Here is a 19,599-nt window from a genome sequence, read left to right as displayed (position 1 = left end):
GTTTCAACTTCCTCTCCTATGAACTCCATTTTCAGGGAGCCTGGTCACATTGCAGGTTGAGTGTCAGCAATTTTAATACTGTTGGAAGAGTTTTCTGAGGGGTAGAGAAATGGCCTTCAGGAGACAAAAGGAAGAACAGAAACATGAGCTGGGGAATCCACCTTTCAATTCACGTAGGAGTAACTGATTTTATTTTACTCATGCCAGTGGAATTGTGAATAAGTAGATAGATGAAATAATGCATCTGAAAACACAACACTGTTAGGATACTATAATGATGATGATAATGATCCTATATAATAAAGAGCTAATATGCTAATTAGACTGAACAGCAGAATGACCGTCTGGACGACCTTCCGGACGAAACCGGGGCTGCGAGGGCTGAGCCCCTTGCACAAATTTTGTGTACCAGGCCTCCAGTAATTGAAATAAATAAATGGATGAAATAATGCATGTGAAAACACAATACTGTAGGGTACTATAATGACGATGATGATGACTTAATTGTAGAGATTTAGAAGTCTATCCATTTTCATAGATCTATTGCTCTGGTAGTTAGAGGCAATAAATGATTCCTTACCTTCTCTTTGTACTTGTTACATTCTGTTCCCCAACCCCTTGTCTTCCTATTCCTATTCTATAGGGTTATTAGTCCTGTGGATATTTCCCCTGTGTTCTTCATTCTCACCCACATTTGTAACCCTTGTTCCCACGGCACAAAAGCATCCTAAGTTGGCAGGATCCTGAGGGACTTCTAGGATCAGTGCTCCCCTCCCCTCCTTCACCCTCAGCATTGATGAAACCAGCCTCCTCCTGCCCACAGTTAAGTCACATAAGCTCATATATTGAGCATCAAATCAGAATCTCTGGAGGTTGGAACCCAGATATAGGTCTTTTTATTTCTAAATCCTGAAATTAAAGCCCAGAGAGATTAAGTCATCTGCCTAAGAGAGCACATAAATGTCTGAGCAAAATACTCAGCCATCCCTGCTAGTGCCCATCTTCCACAGTCCAGTTTGGGGATGTAGTGTACATCATGGTGACTGTTTTTACAATACTCTATTGAATATCCAGAAGTTGCTAAGGGGGTGATGGGGCTTTGGAATTGCTCCAACCCTATTCTGCCCCTTCTTGAATAAATGCTCTTCAGATTACCTGTGGTTAATTTTCAGAGCTTTTTGAAAATGTATGTTTTTATTGATTTCAGAGAGGAAGGGAGAGAGAGAGAAACATCAATGATGAGAGAGAATCATTGATTGGCTGCCTCTTGCATGCCCCACACTGGGGATTGAGCCTGCAACCTGGGCATGTACCCTGACCGGGAATTGAGCCGCAACCTCCTGGTTCACAGGTCAATGCTCAAACACTGAGCCATGCCAGCAGGGCAATTTTCAGAGTTTTGAAAAAGTTGACTCAGACAGTGTTCTTGTTGCCTTTATGGAGGAGAATAATTCCAGAAGTCCTTACTCTGCCATTTTGCTGATGTCCTCACCCTTCTGCTTCTACCATGCAACTTAACACAGAATTGACTGCATCATTGTGATAAATTAATATTTGCATTATTCACCTAACTAGACATTTGGAATATTTGCATCCTTCATCAGAAGTACGTGCCCTTGATCAGAATCAAACCTGAGACCCTTCAGTCTGCAGGCTGATGCTCTATCCAAACTGGCCAAGGCCTAATTTTGTTATTTTTAAGTGAATAAATAAATGTTTTCAATTTTCCTCAGTTTTAATATGGGAAATATTGATAGATATAACTCCTATAAACAAATATTCTGTGGAGTCCTCAATGATTTTTGAAAGTATAATGGGTCCTTCTGCCAAAATGTTTGAGAACCTGTGGTTTAGACCAATCCAGGAGGTTCAAGTTCAGAAGCCCCACCCACTTAAGGTCGCAGGGGGCTCTTTTCCTTTAATATGGAAGTGATTACTTTGGAAAGAACCTAGAGCAGTGGTTCTCAACCTTCTGGCCCTTTAAATACAGTTCCTCATGTTGTGACCCAACCATAAAATTATTTTCGTTGCTATTTCATAACTATAATTTTGCTACTGTTATGAATCGTAATGTAAATATCTGAGATGCAGGATGGTCTTAGGCGACCCCTGTGAAAGGGTCGTTCAACCACCAAAGGGGTCGCGACCCACAGGTTGAGAACCACTGACCTAGAGAATTCAAGCCAGACTTTCACTGCAAGCTGGAGGAATGCTGCTGCTTCCTTCAGCCAAAAGGAAAGACACTAAGGAGGGAGCTCGTTTAATTGTTCAGGGAATTTCTTCCTGGATGGTTCTGCATTCCTGTCAAATCACTGTGGGTCACGCAGGTCACTTTGCCAGCTTCGTGCAGAGATTCTAAACCCCAGCCCTATTCACACCATTTCAGCTGCTACCTCTGAAGTCTCTTCTTTGGACTCCCTGGCTCTTCCAGTTTATATCACTCAACTTAGCACAGGACCGACCTGCAAGGCTCTCTAAGAAATCCACTGTGGCGAGCCGGCATGGCCATGGCATACTCAGCCCAGGGCACCTTATGTGCCATGCCAGCTCAGCCTGGTTCAGTGACCCTGAGAGGGGGTGTTGAAGGATTGAGAAAAGACAGACAAGAGAATGAGCTGAGGCTGGGTGGGACGCTGCCCTCTCTGATGGAGAGACAGTGCCACGGACTACAATCCGTGTTTTTAATTTATAGCCAGATTCCATGAGGCAAAGAAAGGGCTTGGTCAAGAAGTTTACAACATTCTCGTGAGTTTCAATCCTACTCATTTACATGCACCTGAACTCTATCAAGCCCACATCACTCAGACACGTGGGGCCACGTGTTCGGACCATAGGTTCAAGCTTACAACTACAGCTGTTTGTTATAATTGTGCCGGGAAGGCCCTGCCCTCCAAGCTGGGACTTGCATGTGGCAATGAGAGGACTGTGCCCTCTCATTAGTCCAAGGCTTGAACCTGTCCAAACACTGTAGCCGTATTATCTCCCCCAGAGGAGTCGTAGTGTTTTAGGGCTGGACATGATACTTCACGCATCTCCTTGACTCTTCCCCAGCTCTTAACATATCAGGCACCAGGACATAATTTGACACAAGTTTGTCAGTTGACCAATCAAGATAAAAACTTAGGACAGGAACACTATATTTGCAAAAACAATCTCTCTACACTGTCATTTCCCCTCTCTGATGTTAGTTTTCTAACAGGACACACAGCGCCACGCTCCAGGGTCGGAAGGCTCCGGTTTCCTCTGCTGGCGCCACCGCTTACTAGCTTTGTCCATTTGGGGGAATTACTCAGCTCCCTGAGCCTGCATTTTGCAGCCAGGGAGCAGCCAGAGCACTGCAGAACAGAGAGGAGGCTTCCAAGGAATGCTGGTTCCCCGCCCGATTTCCTCCCCCTCCTCTTTAAGGTGCTTAGAGATCATTATCCAGGACACGTCAACCACAAACCATAACTCTTAGGAAGGCATTCATTAACCAGTGAGAAGTTAATTACACTTAATCCAGTTCCCTTTCCTCTTTACCGTACTTAGGATGACTTGTAAGTCTTATACCAGCTAAACACATGTTCCATAAAATCATTCATTACTAAATCATAACATTCTTCCATCCATTTAGTCATTCAGAAGTTAAATATAGTTAACCAAATTATTTCTCTAAAATTCCTTTTATTTTCCCATCTTAATTCTTGAGAGCTATCTCTGTTCCCGTCCTTTATTGATTTCTTATCTGGCCCATTGTGCCTCTTGGCCTTATTTTCTTCTCTTCTGTCTCTTTTTTTCCACGCAAGTCATGGTAGTACCTTCAGGGAAGATGGTTTTTCTGGCAGAGGGATCATGGCCTGGATAAATCAGGAAATCAGAATTACTTGAGATTTTCCAGAAGCCCATGGTGCTGTTTCGTGCTCCTTATGAGCTCTTAACTGAGGCCAAATCTCCAAGAACTCACTGAAAAGAGACATGAAGGGACTGGTGTGGGCAATGTGAAACAAGTAGAAGTCACTTTCTCTCCATTCCTCCTTCAGCTTTAATTGAGGAGACCTACACCTAATTAATGATGATAGCCTCTGAGGGTGGGCCAAGGAGATTTGTAGAAGAATGTGTTGAGATCTTTTTAAAAAATTGTTTTTCAGATCTTTTTTTTCAAACTGTATTTTTACTAATTTTGAGAGAGAGAGGAAGGGAGAAGGATAGAGATGGAAACATCCATGAGAGAGAAACATCATCTCCTGAAGGTCCCCTCCTGGGGATTGAGCCCATAACACAGGCATGTGCCCTGACCAGGAATTGAATCGGTGACCTCTTGGTTCCTGGATCGACGCTCAACCACTGAGCTACACCAGCTGGGCTGTGTAAAGTTCTTTAAAAGCAGATTCTCAGGTCTTTTAACCACAGATTCTGATTCAAGAATTTTAAAGTCCCTGATGATTATTTCATAAACTTCTTGAGAATCAGAAGTAGCCTGGTCTTAGCACTTACCCATCCTTTTCTTTTTTTATTGAGTTATATTTGACATACAACATTGTATAAGTTTAAGGTTTACAACATATTGATTTGATATATATATACTAGAGGCCCAGTGCACGAATTCATGCACATTGAAGGGAAATTAATTAGAAGAGATATTTTAGAGCCTGGGGAGGGACTGTGGCAGGTTGGTTAGCCAGGGAGGGACCTCAGGAGGGCTCCAGGGCATGTCCAGCTCCTCTTGTCCAGTCCCGATTGGCCAGACCCCAGCAGCAAGCTAACCTACCAGTCAGAGCATCTGCCCCCTGGTGGTCAGTGTGTGTCATAGAGACTGGTGGAGCAGTCAACTGAATGGTCCACTGATCGGGTGGACACTTAGCATATTAGGCTTATATATATATATAGATTGCAATATGATTACCATAGTTGGGTTAGCTAATAACTCTATCCACATTCTTATAGAATACATAGTGCATAAAGTTTCTGCTATGCAAAGCCCTTTCACATTGATTTTCTCTCTCTTTTTGGTTAATTGTTACCTGAGGATATTTTTTTCCATCAATTTTTAGAGAGTGGAAGGTGGGGGGAGAGAGAGAGGGAAACACCAATGTGAGAGAGACATATTGATTGGTTCCTGCATGTGCTCTGACCAGGGCTAGGGGATAGAACCTGAAACCCAAGTATGTGCCCTTGACCAGAATCAAACCTGTGACCTTTTGGTGCATGGGTGGTGCTCTCACCACTGAGCAACATGGGCCAGGGCTGATTTTCTCTTTTGAACCTCAGAATAACCTTATAAAATAGACAGAAGCAGGTACTGTTTTCCCCAGAAAGTTGCCCTAAATTTAAGTCTCCCCGAGCAAAGTCAGATATTAGCTATGGGTCAGGGGTGGCCAATTCCAGCCACCCCTGAGTGGCTTCTACTTGGGAACCAGCTTATCAACAAAACAACCTGTGAACAAAAGTAGAATTAGTCTGTGATTTCCAAAAATGAGGCCTTTGTGAGCTGGCACCCAACGTTTGAGGGCTTATGAGCACATGTGAGCTCAGGGAGACAAAAGGGCCCCTCCAACGAGGAAGAAGGATAAGAAAGACGACGGGCCATAGCTGTGCGTGTCTAACACCGACCTTCCGGGTTAGACGTTTGTGCACATTTTACACAGATCAGTCAGTAAAGGTCTAAGCACCGCCTCTAAGGCCCAGCCAGGCTCCCAGCTCCTGCCTTCTGAATGTGGTTGACTTCTTAGCTGGATAATACACAGAGTGAGATCAGCAATGTTACAATCACCCTGATGTCAAACAAGAGCAATGAGAATGCAAGTTATAGAGCAAGTGAAATGAGTTTTTATTGGGACGGCAGAGCCTGGAGGAGGATTCTAGCGGAAAAGGTCAGCGAAGCATGTCAGACTCTAGGCTCCACGCGACTCCAGTCAATAAAGGGGAGCAAACTTGGCACGATCCAGGACTCAGTCCCTTCCCTGCTGGACCAGAGCGGAACGCTGGGCTTGGATTACCTAAGTTAAGTGGCATATGGACAGGCGTTTCCACCCAGAGAGTCTCCCTGGCTGTGGTTTGGATCTAATAATCAGGTTAATTAAAGAGAAATAGCACTATTCTTCATGCACAGGATCCTACTGTGGTGGTATCTTTATAGTCTCCTGGTAAGAAGCAGGCCTTCTTAGCATGGCCTTAAAGAGTCATTGCTTACATGGATCTACTGTATGAGGTAGAAGACTTCAGTTACTTATATGTAATGTCTCACTCCAGAAAGTATTGCTTTTACAAAGTCCCATAGCATAAGCATGGCTTAAAATAAAAGGAGAGAAGGGACTAGAATATACAGCATCTCCCCATTCATCTAAGTAATTCTCAGCCTTTTCCATTTGGGGTAAGGCTGTGGGAAGTCTTCAGGCAAAACGCTGAGCTTTGCAGGGTTCTTAGCAGAACTGGGGCAGATGGAGCTCAGAAGCCAGCTGCCTCTGACCACAAACCCTTTCCCAGGGAGACCACAGACGTCCCCGAGTGTGCAGTAAAAACCATGTCTGTATCCTGTGTGCCACAACGGGAGAAATGCTGGCATGCACATGCACCCGTGGTAACTGACCTGTCTGTTCTCTTCATCCTAGCTGCACCCAAAATGACGCTGCTACTTACCAGATTTCTGCTAAAAACAGTTATGGAATGATCTGCTGTTCTGCTTCCATTGAAGTCGAGTGTGCGTCGAAGAACACACAACTCACCCCTAACCCACAAGATGATGGGGATACGGGTTGGAAACGTGAGACACAAACACATGAGCAGAAAAGCACAAGTCGAATTGATGAGGATGTCGACCATCACGGGACAGTGCAGTCCAGATTATCAAAGTTAATGGATGGCGCCTTAAACCATGATGAAGACCTACACTCTAGCCATCAAAATCCCAAGGCACAGAAGTACATTAGCGCCAGCCTATCTCTGTCAGAGGCAGCCACATCCATCTACCCAGGTGACAGGGCCACTGTTGACGAGCAGGTCAGCCCACAGGTCTCCAGCACAGACTCTGACAGCGACTATGAACTTTGCCCAGAGATAACCCTAACCTACACCGAGGAGTTTTCAGATGATGACCTGGAGTATCTGGAATGTTCCGACGTTATGACGGATTACTCTAATGCAGTTTGGCAAAGGCACCTGGAGGGGACTGAGTGCATTTTTTTATTAGAAAGCGATGACGAAGAGGTGGAATTCAGCAAGTATTGCCTGGGGGAGCGTGAGCCTTTCTTCAGTGAAATGGGTTGTGGGCCGCCGGTGTCAGATAACACTGGGCAGATGTTGGCCTCCGCAGGCTTCTGTGGTGATCACTTCCCATCCCAAGGAGTGAGGGTGAGGCGTCTCCGAGCCTCCACCCCCAGCCCCCCAGCCCCACACACAGGGATGACTCTGACTCTGGGATCTCACGAGGATGAGACGTCTACGGTGACAGAGCAGGGGAGATATAAGCGACCCACCACTTCTGCCGAAAATGATTATCCAGGAATTCAAGGCGAAACCAGAGACAGCCACCGAGCAGGAGCGGAACCCGCCGGCGACAATCTGCTAACCATGGATAAAGCAGTGACACCGGGAGAGGTGCAGCGCTTGTCTGGTGAGTTAGAAAAGCCAGGGATGAACCAGAGTTTGGAGACTGTGCCCGAGGACAAAGTAGGGGAAAAGGATTTACAGAGCAAGAGGAGCTCAGAGAAACCTGCCCGGGCGCGGCGACCAGGCCTGAAGGGAAAACCCAAGAAGCAGAGTCCCAGCCTGAAAGACAGCGCAGCAGAAGGCGCCCTCAATCACCTCCCTCCCCAGGAGTCTGCTAAGCACCCCCGATCCCAGAGCGATAAAAAGGAGAGTTCGCATGCCACAGGGGAAGCTCCCGATCTGAAGTCTCAGGTCCATGCAGAAGGGGCTCTTCTACCCCAAGCAGAGCAAGATGCAAAAAGGCTGCAAGCCCCACCAGGCGCTCCCCCCCAGGAAGGGAGCCCGAACTCGGAGGGCGCAGGGGTGCAGGTTAATGACTTCTGTGAAACAAGCTGGGCTCCAGACCAGAGCGGTCACTCTCAGGTAAGGTTCCTCTTTTTAAAAAATCACAAGATAAAGATGTGTGTGTGTATGTGTGTGTCCCTTCACTTCCATTCCCGATTGCTGTGCAAGTACCGGCAGGGCACTTGTGAATGACAGCTGCTGCTGCTAGGAAGGAAATCTGGTTTTGAAAAAAGGCCCAGATAAACCCTAAGCCATCCTAATTATAGCAAAAGAAGAGAGAAGTCAGAGGCACTAATGGGATTCTGGACAGCTGGACAAAGAAACCTGATAGTTCGTCTAGCTGCATGTGTTTTATCAGCAATATCACTATTCAGAAAGTTTTTCAAACACATGTTTTGGGTGTAGCCTTTAAAGAAAAAAACAAAACATTCTTTTTAGTCATTTGGGAGGGGGCACTTTGAAAATGGTAAATGCTGGCTTTCATCAGAATTCATAGTATAAATGAAAGATTTCGGTGTGTCTGAAGGACTTGAAGAATTCACTCGGGGATGCTGGGCAGAGTAGACAATGCAGATTTTTGCTGTGCTGGTGGGATGTTTGGATCGGATGTGTGTTTTGTTTTGCTTAGACCACAAAGTATAAAAGAGTCTAAGAAAATACTGCCAGGAAGTATATTTATTTCCCCCTGCAACTGATTTGGGGGTATATTTTAAAGAGATGGAATTAAATTCATGGGGATAATTAATGCACAGATGATGTTGTACTTGATATATGAATTTATTATATCTTTAATTTTAAAGGTTTCCAATGGGCTTTGAGTCAATGCTATACTGTGACCAAGATTTCATTTAGTAAATAAGTACCTAAGAAGAGTTATCAATTGTTTTTGCTATATCTTGCGTTCTCCCTTCCCCCAACTTTATATAGGAGCCTAGTCTTGTTTTTATAGAAGACTTGACATACTCCAAAAAATAAAATAAAATATTCTCAAATGCATTCCAAATTATTAAACTGACTGTGAAAAAGTAAAAGTTTAATACATTGATTTCTAACAGTCCAGCCATAAGATAGGCAATCTGAAAACCTGCAGCTCTGAGGCAGCTTTTTTACTGAGCAAATTGTTCTGTTCCACTGGGCAAACTGACATACAAAAGCCCCATTTCTACACGAGAGCTGATTCATCCTATTTGGTTGTTTAATACCCACCACTTTGCTGAACACGTGCCCATGACCACAGATTCATGCCCAAGATAAGTTTATGGAAGTGGTTGGGCCAAATATCAATGCAAAATTCAGTTATATTAATTTTTGCATGTCAATAAATATAGCATTTCCTTTTCTATTCGTAAAATGCTCTTCGTGGCTCAGCAAAGTGCTTTTATACAGTTGTTTACCCATATTGAGCCTTTCTTTGGACAAATTAATTATTACAGGTTTCCGGGGGAGATGTGAAATAGCCAGGAAGTGGACAGGAGGGAGCTATTGACACTGTTAGTTTTAGATTCTCACTGTGGGGGGCAATTTCTAGCTCCTCAATTGCCCAAAATTGAGAGGAGCTAAGGGATGGAGCCCCCCTGGTCATCCTCAGCTTGTGCCTGAACTGAATTCTGAGATCTAGACTCATGTTGACCAGCCTGCTCACTTGTTTACTGGCAGTGCAGCTAACACAATGGGCCATCTTTGGGGCCAGGGTTGTCTGTCTTGTGCACAGTCTTGTCTCTATCAAAGTTCTTTTTTTAAAAACAAAATTATTTTATTATTTTTTGACTTTGAGAGAGAGAGAGAGACATCAATTTGTTACTCCACCCATTTATGCTTCATTGGTTGACTCTTGTATGTGCCTGGACCAGGGGTCGAACCTGCAACCTTGGCATGTCAAGATGATGCTCTAACCAACTGAGCTACCCGGCCAGAGTCTATTGAAGTTCTTATGGGCCTTTTGCTTACACATTCACACATACATACTCACACATTCATGATGCACACCCAGCTCACCAGCTATATGCCCAAGGTCCCCCTGTGTTTTGTGGCATGACTATTATCTCAGAACCAGGAACATGACTTCTGAGAAAGCTTGCCCTTTCTCACTACGCTGTGCCCAGTAGCAGAGCTGAGCTCTCACTCAAGGGACAACCAGAAATGTGAATGAAAGCTGTATATTCAAGAGCAGTTCTGTGCAACTTGGAATTCGAAATAGGATTTCTTTATCTCTGGCAAGTATTTCGCCTTGATGAAAGCAATAACATTTTGCCACAGGAAAAGTGGTATAGTGAGTACAGATTCTTTCACCCGTGCAAAAAGTTACTAAAGAATTGCAGGAAATGTCTGTGTTTCTAACACACATATGCAGTAGAGCCAGGTTTATAGCAAATGACTAAATATTCTTGTAAATGTGACACAAAAGCAGGGGAGGGGGTCAATGGGAATGAAATCAAACTTTAAAATACTGTCCCCCCAAAAGATTAATGAATCTTTTCATAATGAAGTCAAAGGACATTTTAAATATGTATTCTCAGACCTTTGAGGCTTGTGGGAAACTAAAAATTTGCAATGATCAAAGATCCCTGGTTGGGAGTAACATTTAGTAAATCTGCCCACTCTTGGCTCTTGCCTTATTCACTTACCTTAGGTGTCTTTTGTCGAGACAGTGACCAGCATCTTATCTTTTAGTATTTTCTCTTCATCTGTATGTTGCTCTTAGCATTCTGGGAAAAATTCCATATCTCTAATTCTACGTTATAAACACAAGCCTGTTTTGTAGACTAAAATACTATCTCCTGCCCACACCTAGGTCTCCAGGTATACTTACTTCCTATCTTCCTTTCCTGCTTTTACAATGCAAGGCCATCTTGTTCTGCTTTGTCTTGAAATAGTACTTCCTCAGGCTAGGATTGGAAAGCCCCCAGTTTCTCTACTTTTATGGAAGATGCCAAAGTTAATCCCAGTTTGGGAGTGGAAAACAGAGAGGGTACCCCAGGTTAACTTGAATCATCTTCAAGGGTACACCGCCAATCCTTCACCTTGGGTTTGATCTCACTTTTCTGATCCAACTCAGAGGCAAGACCTGACAAGCTGCCCATCTTAAGTTTCCCTGTAGCCACACTGGGGGTAAGATCATCCTCACTCCTAAATCCGAAGTGCTGTGCCTGTCCTTTGGCGGAGCTGCCCAGCCTCACCCCAGAGGGTCTTGTATTTCTCTCTGGGGTCATGGGGTCTCAAGTGTACAGTATGGAAATGTCTTCTTAGGTTCTGATAAGAGTCTTTCTGATCAGAAATAAGCACTAAGCCTAGAAGATGAGCACTCTGGTGGCAGGGAGTTTGGTCACTACCTTTTGTTTACTGATATACCCTAAGCCCTTGGAATAGTGCTAACCGCATAATAGGCACTCAGAAATTAGTAAGTAGCTACATGATACTAGATTAAATTCCAGGTATAGTCAAGTATGATTCTACGATGATCAGTCTCAACCACTTCATGGCTTTCACTGTCATAAGTATAGTCTGTGGCTTCCTTCACATACCAACTTTCCAAGAGGAAATTGCTTCCCATTGTTTGGTCCTGGGAATGGATTGGTTTGTGCTAGAGCTTCTATATATTGTACTTGGGTTCCCTTGTGAATTTTGGTGATTCACATACAACCTTGGCCTTATCAGGAAGATCTTATCATATTGCCTTAGCATTCAAGACCTTCCAGAATATTGCTTCCATCTACTTCTGAGAGGCAAAACAGGCATACCCATTGGTTTCCTCATCTGGAAAATGAAGCATTTTCTCAAATGGTGTGTTTTCCATCTTCTTGTCTGAAATGCCCTAGCGTGGCTTGTTGCTAGCTTGGCTCTTCTGGTCCTTCAAGGCCAAGATCCTGCAGGGTCCTTCAAATTGCACCACCCCTGAAATGCTTTCCTCATTCCTACCTATGATTTCTCCCTCCAGAGAAACAAAGAGTCCTGGCCCATGTTTTGTATAGTGTAGCAGGCTTCAGACCTGAGTTTGGTTCCTACCCAGCTGCTTTTTGACTCTGTGACCCTGGGAAAAAATACTTAAGCTCTCTCAGTCCCAGTTCCCAGAAATAACACTAATACTAATATTAATACCAATACTAATTCTAATACTACTAATAATTCCTCATAGTGTTGTGATGATTGAAGCCTTGCATAGAAAATGCTCAGCACAGTCCCTATTATGTAGTTAACATTTAGTAAGTATTATTCTCTTTACTTTGTTTATTTACCTTCTTTTTTGTTATTGTTGTTGTTAATCCTCACCTGAGGATGTTTTTCCATTGATTTTTAGAGAAAGTGGAAGGTGGGGGGAGAGACAGAGAGAAAAATCAATGTGAGAGAGACACATCAATTGAATGCTTCCAGAATATGCCCGGACCAGGGCCAGGGATTGAGCCTGCAACCGCGGTATGTGCCCTTGACTGGAATTGAACCTGGGACCCTTCAATCTGTGGGCTGACACTCTATCCACTGAGCCAAACCGGCTAGGGCTATTTACCTTCTTAATACATATGTTCTTTCTCCACATATTGAAGACATATTGACGGCTGGCTACAAGTAGCTTTATACCTCTTTTTGGTTGAAATTTTTATGAAATAATTGTCTATGCTCATGCAGCTGTAAGAAATAATACAGAGCACTCACTGTACACTTTGCCCAGGTTCCCCCGATTAGTAGCATTGTGCAAAGCTGTAGTATAATATCACAACCAATAAGATCAGTAGATGCTCTGACAATTACAGTTTCTACTGATCTTATTCAGATTTCCCCAGTTTTACTTGTATTGATGCACATGTGTATTAAGTCTATGCAAACATATCACCTGTGTAGGTTCATGTGATAACTGTGGTAGGAAACTTCAGTTTAATCAAAGTTCAGCCTAGTAGCTAGGCAGACAGAGCAAGACCAGGGCATCCAGCAACTTGAAAATTTGCATGGACAGGTAGCTAGTGACAGGCAGGGTGCATAGGTCTCCAGCAAAAAATCTTTTAAGCCTAGAAAATATAAGCAGACAATCCAACCTTCTTGCAATATAGTTTTTATATCTGGGCCAGCACAACCTGAAATTTTTGATTCATTTGCATAATAAAATGTGTCCCCACCAAAATAACAACTGTTAAAACTGTCTCCAGGAGGCCGATAAGCCAGCTCTCTACTGATGATGGGAAGGGCAGAAGTTTATAAGTGCTTATCTCTCAGCACCTGGCAGTCGCGTCTCCTGTCAGCACCACTCATGGCTGACCCAGGGAGTAGGCCAACCATTTGTTTGTTTTTAATCACAAAGCCTGATGCACCACTCCTGCCAATACCGTCATTGCCCTGGACCTGCGAGATGATTGGATGTCCTGGTTCACTGCAGTAACAGTACTCAGTTCATGTTAAATAATCAAGGGAGCATCATTAGTTCACAGCCTTGCTATTCAGTGTGGTCTGCAGACAGTTTGTCAAAATGCAGAATCCCAGGTCCTGCCTCAGTCTCACTGACCCAGAATCTGCATTTTAACCCGATTCCTAGGAGACACGTATGCACGCTGATGTTCCAGTCGCCCTGGTCTAGAGGTAAGATCTTTCCCAGATTAGAAAAGCCCCAAACAGTGGCCTCAACCCAGGCTACATGTGGGACCACCTGGGACCTTAAAACATTCTCTTTTTTAAAAAATATATTTTATTGATTTTTTTACAGAGAGGAAGGGAGATAGAGAGTTAGAAACATCGATGAGAGAGAAACATCGAACAGCTGCCTCCTGCACATCTCCCACTGGGGATGTGCCCGCAACTCAGGTATACGCCCTTGACCGGAATCGAACCTGGGACCTTTCAGTCCTCAGGCCGACGCTCTATCCACTGAGCCAAACCGGTTTCGGCCCTTAAAACATTCTGATGCCCAAGTTCCGCTCCCAGACATTCTGCTCACATTCTGTCCGTGGTGCAGCTTGGGCATTGGGGGTTTTAAATGCTCCCAGGTGATTCTCTGTACCTCCAAGGTGGAGAATCCTCGTTGTGCTTTAAAATCACCTGTGGTCTTTCTACCTCCAGAAGCCAGAAGTCTTGATTTAGGTGGTTCTAGGGTGGGCCGGGAATGCAGGGGTCGCACTGGGGGGCTCCAGGTATCCCTGGAGGGCTGCAGGGAGCTTAAAGTTGTTACCATGTGAAAGCATTCTCAGGCATTTTGGGACCCCTTCCCCCTGGTTCCCCCAGTCTTAGCCAAGGAACAAAGCACAGCAATGGGTATCCTCCACACACACGGGTTCCTGCTTCAGTGCAGTATATGCATTTCTGAAACACCTCACATTCTGCAAAATCACTCACTTAAAATATCAGGACTCCTGGGAAACAGCATTCTCACAGGTCACTGCATGAACAGGCCCTTTTAATACCAGAGACCAAAGCAAACAGGTACCCAGGAAGCTCTCTTGGACCAGCGAGGGCGGTGGCTCAGGTTGGCCAGTGGTTAAAAATACACAAGATAATTGAGTGGAAATGCTAAATACCTTTAGACAGAGCAAGCTGGCGGGTGCTGAGGCAGAGTGGATCTCCAGCAGCCAGCAGAGCTGCTGTGAAGGTGGGCCTGGGAGATGTCACCTGCCCTCAATCACACAGGCCTGGAGTATGCTTCTTAGGAAAGAGGACCGCTGGGCCAGGATGTGGTTTCAATTGTATTAAAATTGACTTGAAAGCGTCCCTGCTGCTAGTGCAAAAGCTGAGTTATAGGCTATTTCCTGCTCAAGATTCTATCATTTACTCCAGGGATTCAGAGCCCCTTAGCCTAGGAAAATCTCATATAAACCAATGCAGCATCTGCATTATATTGACATCTTTCCCCTATTAACTCATCTCATAAGGCCATTCCCCTATTAACCCATCTTATATGGCCATTCCCCTATTCACCCATCTCATAGGGCAGTGGTTCTCAACCTTCCTAATGCTGCGACCCTTTAATACAGTTCCTCATGTTGTGGTGACCCCCAACCATAAAATTATTTTTGTTGCTACTTCGTAACTGTAATTTTGCTACTGTAAACAATATGTAATTATATATGTGTTTTCTGATGGTCTTAGGCGACCCCTGTGAAAGGGTCGTTTGACCCCCCAAAGGGGTTGCGACCCACAGGTTGAGAACCACTGTCATAGGGCCATTCCCCTATTGACCCATCTCATAGGGCCATTCCCCTATTCATCCATCTCATGGGGCCAACCCCCCTATTCACCCATCTCCTAGGGCCACCCCCCTATTCACCCATCTCATAGGGCTAAGTCATTACAGCACATGTGTTGTAGCACAGAGATCTCACGGAGCACAAAGGTCTCCTTCTGCTCAGGTGCTCTGAGTCCTCAGGGCAATGCATCAAAAGTGAGGGCCTGGATTTATTTGCATTGTATCACCTACTAAGGTGCATGTTTAAAAATACAGATCTCTAAAATTTCCCTCAGACGTGTTGAATCTGCACTTTTAATAAGGTCTCTAGGTGATTCTCATGGGCAGTAGAATTTAAACCATTAGCTTAATAAGACTGAGACCTAGAGAGAAAACTACAATTTGAGGCATTCCTGTAAAGGATCACAGGGTTTAAGAAACAAAAGGAAGTTTAGGGCTTGGCTAGTATAACCACTTCGCCCAAAGAGGGAAAAAACCTCATGATTTGGATTTTTCTCTGCTTCCTAGCGGCTTATTCTTCACCTGCCCGGCAACTGAAATAAATACAGATCCTGATTTATTGTAACTAATCCAAAACAGGTGTGTCATGTCCAGCTGGGTTTTATTTTGAGGAGCAGTTCAGTGACAGGAATTTGGGTGGCAGCAGTCGAGGCTGGAGAAGAGGGTCACTTGGCTGCTAGGGTGGGTGGTAGTCCCTGTAGCAAATGTCTCATCCCTGCCTCGGGTGGGAGCTGAGTGCCATAGACATACCTTAGAGGTCCTTTTGCTATGATTAAAAATGAACTTTCTTTGCTGAAATGGGATAGAAAAAACGTGGGACTGGCTAACTAACCATCTATCAGTACAAATGACAAAGCTATGGTCATGAAAACAGTATGGTAGTAGCCCCAAATAGATAAGTAGATAAACCAAACTGAGTAGAGAGTACAGAATCAGACCCAAGAATATATTGGAAATTGGCTTATGATAGAAATAGCCTCTCAAGTTTTAGAGAAGAAACAAAATTTTCAATGGTGACACAGTCAACCATATGAGAAAAAACAACAAGACCAGTACCTGACAATGGATCCCAAATAAACTCCAGAGGGGTCTCTGAGTTAAATATTAAAAAACAAAACAAAATTATAGGCTACTGGAGAAAGTATTGGAAACTATTTTTATGACCTTGAAAGCCGTAAGTTCTTCTTAGGACCCAAAGAACAACAATAACAACAACAAAATAAAGCAAAGAATAAAATGGATAATTTTGATTACATAAAATTAAAAGTTTCTATATAACAAAAAATATACATTATTAAAATGTAAATGAAATTGACACACCAGGAGAAATTGGTAGAATATATAATAGAGAAAGATTAATTTCCAAAGTATATAAAAAAACAAATAGATAAGAAAAACACTCCTAACAACTGAATTTTAAAAAAGGTAAAATTAGCCTGGCCAGTTTGGCTCAGTGGATGGAGTGTCTGCCTGCAGACTGAAGGGTCCCAGGTTCGATTCCAGTCAAGGGCACCTGCCCAGGTGGGGGGCGTGCAGGAGGCAGCCAATCAATGATTCTCTCTCATCATTGATGTTTCTATCTCTCCCTCTTCCTTCCTCTCTGAAATCAAAAAAATATATTTTAAAAAGGTAAAATTAAATAAATGTGAAGTTCATAGAAGAGGGAATACAAATGGTTAAAAACATATAGGAAGATGTATAACAAGGATGACTAATATCAAGTTGTTGAGATTATGAAGAAATGGGTGCATTGATTGCCAGCAAGAGTACGATGCTATCTCTTAAAATTAAAAACAGCATTACCCATTATGTAGTAGTTTTATTTTTCAGTATCTACTCTTGGGGAATCTTGTTTACGGGCCTAAGGAGACTTGTACCATAATATGTGCTGCAGAATTATTTGTCTAAGGAAACATTTATGTGGAAATGGCTAAATAAAATGTAGCCTGTTTAAATGATAGCCATTGAGAAACATTATGTATAGTGTGAATAAGGTATATTACAGAATGATACTCTATGGTACTCTATGATATCATTCATGCCCCAAATCCATCCCATAATAGTTTATGTTATTTGTGTATACACCCCCTTCCCCCCCACCCCCCACACACATATAGTTGTTGTTTTTTTTTAAGTCTGGAAGAATCCACACCAAAATGATAATGGTGACTAACTTTGGGGAGGGAAATAAGAATCTTGCACTCAGAGGGGTGTTTAGTGATATCATGTTTTTAATGCAAACTATTGGATTATTACCAGTATTATTAAAAACTAATTTTTTAAAAAAAGGAAAAACAAACTGGGGCCAAGAATCCTTGATTTAGTCCCGGTTCTGCCATTAAACAGCGGTATGTCTTAAGTCATTTCTCCTCCTCTTTGGGCCTCTTTGCTTAGTGCAAGCTGAAGGGGTGAAACATGAAGATCTCTGTTTCCTAGGCACTAAAGTCCCTTGAACCCCTAATTTCACATCAGCTAACAAAATATATATCAAATAAAGTGGAAGAAAATGTGGATCTTAAGAGGAGGAAAGCCTTTTTAAACATAAAGGGGGAAAATGGATAAATCAGACAATGTAAGAATCTTGCACATAAAAGACACCACAATAGAATTTAAAGACAAATAAAAACTTAGAAAGACACTTGTAATGAGCAGGTAAAGAAAAAAGTGTACAAAAAGATGAACAGCTTAATCAAAAACAGGCAAAGGAATCAAATAGGTAATTCATTAAAAATGTATAATTACACCATAAACTTAGCAACTCACTTCCTCCCTTTCTCCTTCCTTCCTTCCTTCCTTCCTTCCTTCCTTCCTTCCTTCCTTCCTTCCTTCCTTCCTTCCTTTTCAATTTTCAGAGAATATTCTGGCAACCAAAAATATCTCCAGACATTGCCAAATGTCCCCTGAGGGGAGGGGGCAGCAAAAATCACCCTATATTGATTAGCTGTGGCTAAATTCTATACCAAATCAGCTCTGTCCAATAGGAATTTTATGCAAACCACATATGTAATTTTGTATATATTCACAAGTTATGCAACCATCACCACTATTTAAATCCAGAATATTTTTATCATCCCCCAGAGAAACTCATTAATAGTGACTTTCTATTTTGTTCTTTTCCTATCTTTTGGCAAACCCTAATTTTTGTCTCTGTAGATATGCCTATTCTGGATATCTATATATATAAAATCCTAAGCGACTGAATGACTGGTCGACCAGTCACTATGTCACTCACTCTCCACCAGGGGGCAGATGCTCAATGCAGGAGCTTCCCCCTGGTGGTCAGTGCAATCCCACAGCAGGAGTGCTGCTCAGCTGGTGCTGATGCTGGGCTCACAGCTGGCAAGCACAGCTGCGGCAGTGTGAGCCTCTCCCGCCTCCACAGCAGCGCTACCTAGCAGCAGTGGCGGCAGGCACAGTGGGGCCAGGATGAGTGGAGTGGTGAGGCGCCCAGCCAGGGCTTGGGCTCCTCCCTGGCCGCCTGCCGCTTCGTGCACTACTACATCCCTTGGGGGATGTTGGACTGCCGGTTAATTGGGGATTGGGCAGAAACCGGCAGTCTGACATCCCCCTGAGGGGTCCCAGGTTGCGAGAGGGTGCAGTCCAGGCTGAGGGACCCCACCAGTGCACAAATCCGTGCACTGGGCCTCTAGTTTCATATAAAAGGAATCATACAATAAGTGGCTTTTGTCTTTCTGCTTTTGTTCACTTAACATAATATTTTCAAGGGTCATCCATGTTGGAGCATCTATCAGGTCTTCACTCCTTTTATGGCTGGGTAATATTACACTGTGTGGAGATCCCACATTTATTTTTATCCATTCATCAGTTGATGGGCATTTGGGCTCTTTCCATTTGGTAGCTACTATGGATAATGCCTGTATAAACATTCATGTACAAGTTTTTGTGTGGACACATGTTTTCAGTTCTCTTGGGTAGATACCCAAGACTGGAATTGCTGGGTACTCTATATGTAACCTTTTGAGGAAGTACCAGTCTGCACCATTTTACATTCTAACCAGCAGTACATAAGAGTAAGCCAGATATGTAATTTTAATTTTTTGGAAGCCACATTAAAAAAAGACGTTTAAAAATACAAGCAAAGTAAACTTGAATATCTTATTAATATATTCAACATAACCAAAATATTATTTCAATGTGTAATCTATATTAATGAGATATTTTGCTTTTTTTTGGCTGCCAGCATATCTCAGTTTGGGTGCTAACTTTGCATTGGAAATGCTTGATCTGTATTGCGATTTCATGAAATTAACAGTTCAAAGAGTAGATTCACATGCCCAAATTGTTCCAAATCTACTTAAGTCTCTCACTGAATCACACATGTCCACTTTTCATTTACATGTAAATTAATTAAAATTCAATAAAATTTAAAATTCAATTCCTTAGTTGCACCAGATACTCACTAGCCACATATGGCTAATGGCTACTGGGTTGGACAGCCCAGCTTAGTAATT

The 19,599-nt window shown here is 43.2% G+C and overlaps 1 protein-coding gene across 3 annotated transcripts in view; it reads left to right on the top strand.

Annotated features, from left to right (window-relative positions):
* Positions 1-19,599, top strand: part of ALPK2 (alpha kinase 2) — a 114,064-nt gene that overhangs the window by 38,009 nt on the left and 56,456 nt on the right. For all 3 annotated transcript variants that reach the window (XR_009454098.1, XM_059706207.1, XM_059706206.1), the window contains exon 4: positions 6,588-8,046. Coding sequence is in view for 2 of the 3 variants with exons in the window: in XM_059706207.1 (XP_059562190.1) it covers positions 6,588-8,046 (1,459 nt within the window). In the remaining variant the exon portion in view is untranslated. The remainder of the gene's footprint in view (positions 1-6,587; positions 8,047-19,599) is intronic.

Source organism: Myotis daubentonii, chromosome 8, assembly GCF_963259705.1.
Source record: "Myotis daubentonii chromosome 8, mMyoDau2.1, whole genome shotgun sequence".
In the NCBI taxonomy this organism is placed as follows: Eukaryota; Metazoa; Chordata; class Mammalia; order Chiroptera; family Vespertilionidae; genus Myotis; species Myotis daubentonii.
Note: the sequence above shows the minus strand (reverse complement) of the source record. Positions and strands in the feature narration are given on the sequence as shown.